Consider the following 11,852-nt stretch of genomic DNA (forward strand, 5'->3'; position numbering starts at 1 on the left):
CAAACCACTCCAACACGGCCCTGGTGAAGCAGAATAGCTGAGTTTTAAGTTGAAGTCAAAATTGAAATAAACATATAAATGTAAAAATGTTTTTTCTCCTAACTTTGATTGTGTTTGGGTGTCTTAAAATGGGTTTATGCAAAATGTGACTGTGTATATCAGATTTTGATGAACATATGCTTCCTGTACCAGTAAATATTCTTTTCAGTAACTAGCTGGTATAGGGGCTCTGACACCCTCTGTTTTAAGGATGGCAACATCAGCCGATCGACTGCTTTGGACCAGACTGAATTCTTAATTAACTGTTGAATGGATTGCTTTGAAATGTTCAGGTCCCCGGAGGATGAACCAGACTGACTTTAGTGATCCCCTGATTGTCCTCTGGCTCCACCGTGAGGTTGACAGAGTTGTTTTTTCGTGGAACGTCTCAACAGCTGTTGGATGAATTGTCGTCACATTTGGACCATGAACATATGTACCAAATGATTTGGTACATATGTTCCCAGATGTGATGAATCTGGCTTGAATCTGCCTTTTTGTGATCCCTTGCCTTTTCCTCAAGCGCCGCTGTGAGGTTTAAATATTTGGGTTTGATTGGAACGTCTCAGCTACTGGACCAATTATCGTGGAATTGGTACAAACATTCACATTCCCCTCAGGCTTAATTTAATCACTTTGGCAATCCACCGACTTCATCATCGTGTCAAATCTTTAATGTGTCACTCGTACCGAGAAAACTAATGACAATCCCATCAGGAACAGCTGTACTTTGTTTTTAGGACTAATGAACACATGTTAGCACGCTAACATGCTAAACAAAGACGGTGAATATGGAAAACATATCAGCAAAGTCATCCTGTAGTTTACACTGTATGGTACATCAAGTAGGCGGGATTATTTCCAATGAGAGAATATCTCAATTTGTACTTTCCTAAAATTGGACTTCATCTAAACTGTAGGCAACACTACCACCCATCTAAACCGACATTTGTCCGCTAACCACTAGTCTTAATATCATTACACCTATTGTACAATGGCATATTAATGTCTTATCAACACTGCTGCTGTGAAAAATCATTATCTGTTTATCATTTAAATCTCAGTCTGTCTCACCAGTCAGCGCAGTTGCCAGAAGGCCTGAGGAAAGCTTCCATGGAGTCAGTAATGTATGAAATATTCTGTCTGGTTTAGGAATGAGATTGGGACTAGGATTGGGTTACTGCCGCTCTCTCTCTGTGTCTGACTGCGTCAGTGCTCAGACCTTAAAATCCCTGCTGACTGGATGTCTGGTGGAGAGGGTTGCAGACAGCCGGCACTAATCCGGTCTCTCGAACACACACGGAAACACACACACACACACACACACACACACACATGCACACGTTGGAATCACACATGCAAATTGTGTATGATCTCCATGCAGGCATTTTATCATGTGATGTTGGGGGTTGATACACGCTGTATAAACCGTGGTGTCAGCAGTTTTATTAGTTTTGAGCTATTGGATTAAAACCTTTAATGATGCATGAAAGGTTTTCCTCAGTCATCTGTGTTTTTTTTATTTCATGTTTCATGTTGAAACATGTAATTTTGCACACTTGTTTTTCTTTATTAAGGACAGAATCCAAACCGTCAACCCAATTTCTAAAGCTCAGATTTGTATGTGCTTAAGGGAGACAGACAGACAGACAGACAGGCAGACAGCGAGACAGACCAAGAGTGAGGATGCTGTCTGCTGCTGCTGCTCTGGTAACCCCTCACCTACATCATCCTTTTGTGCACGGCGCGCGCTCGTGGTTGATGTCTCTGCGCTCTGCACAGCTGCCACTGCGCAGACATTGGTTCGCCAAACGGACGCACGTAGGGCGCGTATCCGACCGGCCAACCCCCTTTTCCCTCCAACCCCCACACACCCACCCCCCCTGACAGACTGGAGAGCCGGCAAGAGGCGGGACAGCCAGCCAAGCAGCAACGACCGGCTTCTGAAGCTCAGTGACGGGACGGACAACACCGAGGTCTCCACCGAACGAGTAAGACAAAAAAATACATTGTGGTTCATGTTCTAAGCGGATATGTTTTGGTGCGTTGCAGCGAAGCAGCGTACAAAATATTGTTTTCCTTCAGCGGCTGAGCTGGGGGAGGGAAGGGGGGAGGAGGGAAGGGGGTGTTTCTCCTGATCTCAATCTGCATTGCCGGCCGGGTGGAGATCAGTGTTGTAGTTGACGGATGATTAAACTCTGACTTGTATTCAAGTGAGTATCATAAAGCGCATCATAACCACCGTCATAGAAAAAAAAACAAGGCTGTATTTGTTTGGGAAAGTGCGAATTGCGTCATTTAAAGCTCTGTCACCGCGTGCGACTCACAGCACATTTGCAATGACCCATGTTATAACGTCATTATTCTTAATGTTGTAGTATTAAAATGCGTGTAAGCTCTTATTATGCGTCCATAAATTGATCGCATCCGCCTCCACTAAATCAGTAGGAGGGGGTGGCGTTATTGTTTTTGTGTTCATTTTAGCAGCACACACTACATTTTCATCCCTTCTGTCGACCTCCTTCTGCTGTTGCATGATGGGTCGCGAGTGTAATTTCACTGGGCTGTGTTTTTATTAATTTTTTTTGCCGTTCAAAAGTGCGGTTATTTGCAGCAGCGTTGCCCCGTCCGGCTCACAATCCCCCCCGGCAGAACTCGTGTCCGCACACGTTGTCAGAAAGGAGGTGTGTGCCTGAACCGCAGAGCTCAGCCAATGAGCGGCGGCTCCCCCGCCCAGACTGTGGCGCTTGTTTACTACTGGAGCCCGACGCTGATTGGTGCAAATGTGGAGGGGGAAATCGGGCTTTGTGCTGCGTTCGGGTGCACAGAGAGCGTTGCAAACAGTCAGACGACGGTCTAATGAGAGGTAAACAACGTGCAGTTTATTAACATGAACGACTGTGTACACTATTCACTTTGTGACACGGCCACCGTGATAAAATATTACACAGTATCAGGACTATTTCAGAGTTATTTGACAGTTTGTCGTCGTGTTTGGTGTTTTTTTTTATGTATTTGAATCATTATATTCATAGTAATAACAAAATATTGTAAGTATGTGTAAATATTGAAAACAAACAAAGTATTTTGTTTTATATTTAATTCACAACAATATAAAACTGAAAAAGCCTCACGAGAAACCAAAACTATTTGGCATCTTTGCCAGGGATTGAATCATTACTTCTTCTTTTCTTCCAATTTATTTGCTGTAACATGAGCTCAGATGTGCTCCAGTCATTGAGTTTCACAGCTTTAAAGTGACATAATACTCCAAGCATCGTACATTTTTTAGTAAACGTTTTGAGCCAATTGACCATTTCCTCAGCATTATTCCCACGTGCCCTGAATGCAGCACTACCCCCATTTTACCTCTGTGGGCGTCAGGTCACAGTGAACGTCAGATCACGTCTCCGGAACTCCTTATCAGTCGCATGCTTTATCAGAATAGACAACACAACTACAGCACCAGCTCAGCGCCCACAAATCTGTGTTCACTTCAAATGTTTGCAATCATTTCCATAATCCCCTGCGGTGTTGTTGCCCTGCGCTGTCAGGCAGAGAGATCCAAGACTCACCGCTCACCTTCTCGATCAACATGTGCATTCATCAGAGACGGGCTAACGTTATCATTTGGTACCGTGGCTCTTCCTGTTTGGAAATAACCTATATATATATATATATATATATATAAAGTGGATTGAAACACACTGTTTAAACGGGCACTTTTACACATGAATGTCACGTGGTGTGGGCTTTGAAAGAAGTGGACATCTGGGAGGCGGAGAGATGAAATGAAAGATGCTATGAAGTTGCATTGTGGGAAATGTAGGATCCAGTGATTTTGAAGCTCGGGGAGCCCGTCAGGATATCTCGACCTCTGCTGGGCATACTTTTTATTAAATCTGCCTTGAGTACCCGAACGTGATGAGTGCAACACGAACTTTAATAAAACATTTAGTGCATATTGCATTGCTGTTGAAACATTGGGCGGTGCAGTCAGATATTTTGGACATGTTCGAATCTCATGTTGTACCTGGTGTCTCGTCTACAGGGAGGTGTGACATCCAGCTGAGTTCCCCTCACTTGTGTGCGGCAGCACCGTGGCAGCTATGGGACCTGAGGACAGAGCCGGAGCAGGGCCGGGCGGGACGGCAGTCAGCCCAGAGGGCACGCAGGCCCGCGCCTCGGCAACGACGCGCAGCGGCGGCGGGCCCGACGCGCAGCGGACCCTGGTGAGTGGACGGAGAGAGGGACTCCCAATTCACGTCACTTCCAACCCCTCTATCTGTTCATTCGTTTACATTTTTGGATAAACACATGTGAATATAGCAGTCGCCAGGAGGCAATATGTTGGTTATGACTCATATCTTGATGATGGGACGAGGAACATTTCAGTAAGCCACAGAAAAAGGAAAGAGCATCCTCAAATGGATGATGATTTCCTCCTCCTGCATTCTGCGTAATGCGCCGCCTGGTCAGAAGCTGGCACCCACATCCTTTTCCCACTGTCATACGGGCAGATTGTGCTGTCTGCAGGCAGGACGCCACAGATGGACAGGAAATATTCCCATAACTGCTTTATTCATGGTCAACAGAGAGACTCGTGTAAACCCAATAAGGCTGAAAGAGAGTCTGGGTTACTCACTGTCTGTTTCCATTCATTTACTGCCTGGGTGCGTAGTGTTGGCACAAAAGCTGCTGCTGTATTTTTTTAACTAGGAGCTCTTTATTTTCATTACTTCGAACCAAAGGTGGACACACAGTGGTGTGCGCAGGTGGAGAAAGCGTTCGCGGAGAGCCGTCATCGCAAGAACACCACATCAGTCCAGCTGCCGCAGAGGGAGGCCGAGCGAGGCTGGAGCAACCGGGCTGCTTCCTCGCAAGCCGCGGCACCCGCGATGCACCTCAGCAACGGGCCGGCGACCCGAGAGGCCCCGTACTGGTGAGGGATGCAGGTGACGGTGTGTGATGGGCTGCACCTCGTCACACGCCGGGAGTCTAAAGGAGACTTTTCTTTGTTTGCTGCGTCCAGTTTCCGCAGCCCAGAGTCGGTGGAGATGGACGAGATCATGGCGGCCATGGTTCTGACCAGTCTGTCCTGCAGCACCGTGGTCCAGGGCCCTCCACAGACAGATCCCGGACCAGGTCTGTCTCACCTCATACCAAGAGTCCTTATCGTTAGTTAGTATTACCTCGTTTTCAGCCTGGCTAAAGCTGTATTCAGTATATGAAGTGTAAGAATTGTCCGAAGATAAGTCATCAACTGGGGAAGTTTAATGGTGATACCTATTCGTTCATTTCTACCCTATTCACCAGGCGTCTCTCCTCTTCAGTAGAAAAGAGTTTTAAAGCCAGTGAACAATGGCATCTGTCTAAAGTTTGCTAACATTAGCCGCCATAAGCTGCTGGTCATACCAGACCAAGAAACCACCAAAGCCCCAGAGTGGATTGAATCGAGCAAGGTGTGTTTTGTCGCTTATGAACATTGAAATATGAAAACTTAGTCTCACTGAGAGGAATTGCTTGTGAAAATCCCTGCTGTGCTTCCGATAGATAGAAGATGAATAAAGAAACATGCCGGAAGGATATAGTGGCTGCTGCTGGGTCTACTTTCCCTTTAAAACTTTGATTGAAGTTTAAAAAAAAGTCAAAAATAGAGTTCTTGCAATTAAAGATTTTTTGGCAAGGTGAAAAACAAAATAGCAGTAAACATAAACAGAGCATTTAAAGAGCCGATGGGACAACACACAGTGTGAGACACCTGCTGTCTCCTGTCCCTAATGCACAGTTTCTATTTCACACAACATCTGATTCCTAAACCGCAGAGCATGTGTTCACAGTCAACTGTTTTTCTGAGAACGGACTTCCTGCTTTTCCAGCTGGCTCGTCTTCCTCAGCTGACATGGAGTGTGGCGGCGGCGAGCTCTCCGACAGCGGCAGCAGCGGCTACTGGAGCTGGGACCACGGCAACGTGAGTCCCGCCCCCTCGCCGTCCGTCACGGAGATGGACAGCAGCCCAGACGAAGGCCTGCAAATGGAGCTGGAGCAGGGAGAGGAGCTCAATGCCAAGAAGCCAAAGGTACGCAGCTGCATACGGAGGTCACAGCTGAAGGTTCAGCGCCGTGTGGTGGAGACCTCAGGCGCCCTTAGAACCAGCAAAGGCAGCATGTGACGGAAGACTTTGAGTCTTTCTGTGCATTTCTCTTGCTCTCCTGTCCGTGTACTTCACCTGTGTTCTCTCTATCTCTCTCAGAGCTCTTTCAGAGGTGTGTACAGGTGTCTGTGGCCCAGCTGTGGCAAGGTGCTCACGTCTTCAGTTGGAATGAAAAGACACATCCGTGTGCTGCATCTGGGGTGAGTTGGATTCACGTGTATACGGTCAGTTGCATCCCCAATGAGAGATGGATGCTGGGAATGTTTCCATACTGGTGACATTCTTAGCACATTTCTGAGCTGCAAAACAACATTAAAAAAACAAGAGGGAATCAAATTTTCAGGTTGTGGGAGTGCTCTGACTTAGTTACAGGAAGTGTTGAAGCATTTTGAGATTTCTTTTCTATCTGGGCCACAGCGAGTGCTGCATTCAGTAAAGGTCCAAGTTAACAACGCTCACTTTTTATCTGGTCCGTCCCTCCGCCTGCCACACACAGCAGTGGGTCAGATCAGTCCCAGAGAGAGGAGGACTTCTACTACACCAAGATCTCCTGTGAGAGCGTGGACGCCAGCTCTACTCCAGCTCCAGCTCCAAGTCCGGCTCCTTCCCAGCAAGCACTGGGCCAGTCCTCGTCCTCCCATCTCAGCTGGGCCTCCTGCAGTTCCCCTCCTCCCTCTGGGCTCCAGATCCCTCCAGCTCACAGACCCAGGTCCAACTCCAGCTCCGGGGCCGGCCCGAGCAGGCCCAGTCCGCTCAGCCAGTCGGCCCCCAGCAGCTTCTGGCAGATCCACTCAGAGCATCTCTATCAGGTGGGTGCAGCCGCGTTGCTCTGTGGTCTCCGAGGAGACTGTGATGGCTGTAAAGTACTGGCAGGAAAAGTGGGTGCACAAGGGAAATGAATAAGTTCTTCTGAGCCAATAAGACTCGCTCTGTCGAGAGGTGACAACAGCCATGTACCAGCTCTAAACCCTAAAATAGTCCCCGATTAATAACCCACTTCACACCGCAACATGTGGTTCTTTTTCACCTCCGTTTTTGTGCAAAATCTGTAGCTGGATGCAGTTTCAGGACATTGTTACAACAGTTATATTTTCCTTTCTTTGAAACGGATCATTATGTGGATTATTTTCCAAAAATATGACATTAAGATATCGTCACATCTGCAGGCTGAAATTTATTCCAATGAGACACTCAACCCATCTAACATGAGAGATTTATTTTCGGCCTATTTGAGTTTTGGCACAAAGTACCCATTTTAGCATTGGCATTTAAGATCCCTAACTTTAATCAATAATTGTTTACTTCCCAGAGTTCTTCTCTGCAAGCGAGCAATGTTTTGTGGGCGCCGATCGCTCTGAGAGCGACTAAAAGGAGACAGCCCAGCTCTTGTTAGCATGAATTATTCAATGTCAGACATGGATGCAGCGTGCGAATACAGGGATTTGTATTCTGTCGGCCAAATTCTGTCGTCTTCTCCATGAAATCAGGCTGCAAATGAAAATGGAGTGTATGGAGTGTATGTTGCATGGTTGTCGTGTTGTTTCATAGGTCCTTCTTGCCCAGCGCCTTCCCCCACCCCCCCCCCCCCTTCTCCCCGTGCAGATACCCACTCTAACGAGCCAATGAGCTACTACTTTGTTTATGCATCACAAAGCAGCACATTTCGCTGGTGACCCGCATTTACCCTGTACCGCCGAGTCTGTAAATGGATGCTTTGTGACAGTGAGAGAGTAAGCTGTCTCCCTCAAGGAGACTAGACTCTCTCCAGCCTGTAAAAGGCGGAAAAACACGACATGGAATCTCCCAGTGTGGTTGTGCACGGCCGGTTAGGACCAGATGTAGACGTGTGCCCACTTTGGACTGACTCGACCCGCAAACCTTTTGAAAAATGTCCATGTTTTTATGTGGTACAGATGTAAAACTCTGTCCATTCTTTGGACCACGTTTCTTCAGGGATGCAGGAGTCTGGAGGGGAGGCCCTGCCGAGGGTGGGTTGAATTGTGGGTCAGTGCTGCTACTGGAGCAGCGCTTGTGTTTGCGTGGGTGTCATGGCTGCTGGAGGATTGTGGTTTGGCAAATGGTTGTGGGTAGAACCTCAGCCCATCAGGAAGAAGCTTTCTGCACCCTTATTTCTAAGATGAATCAAGTGTTGCCTCTTCTCTTCTACTCCATCCAGGCCTGTAGCCCCGTCCAGGTATCTGGGACCCCCAGAAGCCCCGGCTGCCAGGGTTGGACCCCCTCCACCCCCGTCACTGGCCACAGTAACACTCCGGTGGGTCTTCTGTCCTGTTATGTCTTGATATCTGTCTGTTTGTTTACCTGCCCGTCAGCCTGACTTGACTACTCTAAAGAACACAGCCACGAATACTTGTGTAGCAACCATGCCGGCCACAGGGGAATGAAATGACCACATTCGATGCCTCTTTCGTGACTTGTTCTCCATTCTGCCATTGTACTTTATCTGTGGTTGTGTGTCTCTTCAGGTGGTGAAACCTCGCTGTCGGTCTGTCAGTGTCGGGGAACAGTGGCTCCAACAGAACAGGCTGCAGCCAATAAGTGTGTCTCCCTCCCGCACTCACTGCTCCTTCAGGTGAGGCTTTGTTCCTGCTCGAGGTCTTGACTTTTAACTCTTTAATTTTTTTTACCTGCTTTTAGAATTCAAACACCACAAAGAGTCTACAAAGAGTCTACAAAGAGTCTACAAAGACTCTACAAAGAGTCGCGTGTGTCTCTGCGCCGTACTGCGTTATCTTTTCAGCCCCAAGAGTGTTCTGCCTGGCTCCGCCCTACGGTGCTGTGATTGGCTAGTACTGGCTAGTAATACTGTGCTGTGATTGGTAGGTTATCTGGCGATAGCAACGTGCTGTGACAAGAGGCTTTGATGTGGAGGAAGTTGTATGATCTCCCTTATTTAGCGGCAGGCTTGTTAGCTAGCTAAACTTACGAACTCCCCCGTGCTTTCATGCTACACTGCTTACAGGAAATGATCCGAACAAAGTTGTCACTCATCTGGTGATAGCGAGGTGCTTTCCGACGCTGTGACGAGAGTGTGTGGCTGAAGCGTTAAGTTGTTTCATATTTAATCATTTGGCGGCTGGCTAGTTAGCTAGCTAGCTTGCTAATCGCACTTTCATGCCACACTGGTGGGAGAGGTTTGCCCAGCCATGAATCTCCTGAGGTTTAGACAACAAAGCTACTTTGTTCGGTTTAGGAAAAGATCACGGGTCAGGTTATAAATACATAAATAGAAAAAGAGGAGAAGTTACTCTTGAAAGCAAACTCGTTAAACTTCCAGAAAACAAGAGCAACATAAATGTATTTGTTGTCCAATTCAAGTCTATGTATCAAAATGATTATTTTCAGTCTTGATTTATCTGCAAATACTTTTTTTCAATCAGTCAATCAGTCAGTCAATCAATCATTTAGTCTATAAAATGAAAGACAATAATGGAAGATGTCCTTCACAGTTTCCGAAATACCAAGATGACGTCATCAAATGTGTTGATTTGTCTGACTAACACTCAGAAATCTAAAGATAGGAAGGAACTAGGGACTATTTAACATATTTCTTAAAATCCTTGAAAAACCCTCAAACTAAATTCCAACAATAATCAATGTGTTCTTTTTTCTGAGGATTTATCACCAGATTCCTTCAGCTATAGTAACGAGACCTGATCAGTTCAGTGGTGAGGCGATGCTGTTGTCAATGTCCAGTTTTCATATGTTATTTTACAGTTCAGATGTAGGAGACCGCTGTCAAGAAGGTTCCATATATTTTGAACATGGAGTGTAAATAATCGATATTGATCTGGGTCCTCACATCCGTCTGCTGCTTTCTGTTTTGATTCCAGCATCTGTCCACTATCTGTCACCTCCTGGTTGTCATTTTATCGCCCACTGTCTGGAGAAATCACCTTTCCATGACATGGCCAGGAGAGATCAAATAGATTCAATCTTCTCTCCATTATTATTAATTTGTTATTTCCCCTGAGTCTCATGTTTTTATAGAGATTGCTCACATCAAGCGTGCGTCTCAGCGCCCTCTCCTTTCCTTTGCCCTCTCTCATCCCTTCTCATCCACATGATTTGTGTCTCTGCATCTGCAGGAAGGGTCGCGGGGAGGCCAAAAAGTGCCGCAAGGTGTACGGAGTGGAGCGCAAGGATCAGTGGTGCACCGCCTGTCGCTGGAAAAAGGCCTGCCAGCGCTTCCTCGACTAAAGACTGCTGCGTGACGGGGAGAGAGAGAGAGTGAGAGAGAGCGCAAGAGAGAGAGAACGAGAGCATGAGAAGCAAAGACGTGGATGGATGGATGAGTGGTAAAAAAAAAGACTTTTATCAAAAAGAGGATATCAATCAGGGCCTGAGCGCCATCAAGAAAAACAACTCTTGTGGTTTGTTTTCTTTCAGGCTACATCCACACGAATACGTTTTCATTTTGCAACACATAACTTCTGCTCGGTTTTACGCCTGTTACCTTTACGTCCACGCTACTCGAAAGCGCAGACACGTTCGCTTCCTGATTGGCTCTCATCAGTCACAATGTGTCCGTCCCTGATTGGTCAGTTCCCTATCACATGTACGGTGCAAGTCTCTCTCTGTCGGTTTATTTCTGTCTGTGGATTGCTGCCGTAAGTAAACCCGGCCGGCGGTGCACGGCGAGCTCGATCACGTGATCACTATTTACATGTCAGGGGATTATACAAAGGACAATTCCTTTAAATGCTTTAGAATCAGGGGGTCTTAGAAATCTTCATTTGAGTCAATATTTTGCAGCCAAATCAAATAGTTTACAGCAGCGGTTCCCAAACTTTTTAGGCCGCGCACCCCCTTCTACATCCCGACCGGGTTCGCGCACCCCCCCCCCCCCCCCTTAATAAAAAAAAAAAGCAACAGAGCCTAAAAATAAAATCGGACCAATGAGAGAACAGTTTGCTCGCGCGTGGCATTTGTTGACAAGATTTAGTCCGCTGTTAAATGTTGCAGTGTGAACACAAACCGAACAAAGGAGCAACTGCAACAAAGCAAACGAACTGAAGGTGTGAAAACGCCCTGAAACACTGCAACAAAGTTTCAATAACTTTCAGTTACACAAGGCGTCACTTTTAAAGAGCAATACGGATGCGAGCACACACAGGCTCAGAGGCAGATTATCACATTTCATTTACAATTAATGACCGACTAATGTAGCCAGGATGTCTTCGGACAAAGCATCGATGCGGCGACACAGTGTTGTTGGACACCGGGATCATGTCCAACTTGTTTGCTTCTTTCTCCCCAATCATACATTCCACCATCTCTCTGGCAGCTGGCGAGCTCACGTCTTCGGCGATTGTGTGCGGTAGCCCCTTTCTCACTATTCTGTAACCAGATATGAAGCCCGTAGTGCGTCATTTATAGACCAACACATGAATGAGACTCCAGTTGTTTTTGGCTGTTTTGTAACTCCTCCAATTTGGATATAAACAATGTAAGGGGCTTTTGACTTGCACTGGCATGCTTGGTGTTCAGGTGGCGACGTAAATAAGAGCTTCAGACTGTTAGCCAGAACCTCACTGCACACCACGCACTGTGGCTTTGGGCAATCTGCGTTGCCAATCCAAGTGAAGCCCAGACACAGATACTTTTCATCATATTTCCTCTTTTTTTCCCAGTCTGATGC

At 46.7% G+C, this 11,852-nt stretch overlaps 1 protein-coding gene across 1 annotated transcript; it reads left to right on the top strand.

Annotated features, from left to right (window-relative positions):
* Window positions 1–1,939: 1,939 nt before the first annotated feature.
* Window positions 1,940–11,039, top strand: znf395b (zinc finger protein 395b). The gene is made up of 10 exons (XM_079290530.1): window positions 1,940–2,030; window positions 4,091–4,271; window positions 4,791–4,981; window positions 5,072–5,184; window positions 5,919–6,118; window positions 6,293–6,393; window positions 6,690–7,002; window positions 8,370–8,465; window positions 8,677–8,783; window positions 10,300–11,039. The coding sequence occupies exons 2-10, from the start codon at window positions 4,149–4,151 to the stop codon at window positions 10,409–10,411; spliced, it is 1,356 nt and encodes a 451-aa protein (XP_079146656.1). The 5' UTR covers window positions 1,940–2,030; window positions 4,091–4,148; the 3' UTR covers window positions 10,412–11,039.
* Window positions 11,040–11,852: the final 813 nt, after the last annotated feature.

Source organism: Melanostigma gelatinosum (genome assembly GCF_949748355.1).
Source record: "Melanostigma gelatinosum genome assembly, chromosome: 19".
In the NCBI taxonomy this organism is placed as follows: domain Eukaryota; kingdom Metazoa; phylum Chordata; class Actinopteri; order Perciformes; family Zoarcidae; genus Melanostigma; species Melanostigma gelatinosum.

Coding starts and splice junctions, on each gene's coding strand:
- znf395b (XM_079290530.1), top strand. CDS start 4,149: ATGGGACCTGAGGACAGAGCCGGAGCAGGGCCGGGCGGGACGGCAGTC. Junction 4,982..5,071: donor ACCCGAGAGGCCCCGTACTG/GTGAGGGATGCA, acceptor TGCTGCGTCCAG/TTTCCGCAGCCCAGAGTCGG. Junction 7,003..8,369: donor ACTCAGAGCATCTCTATCAG/GTGGGTGCAGCC, acceptor TACTCCATCCAG/GCCTGTAGCCCCGTCCAGGT.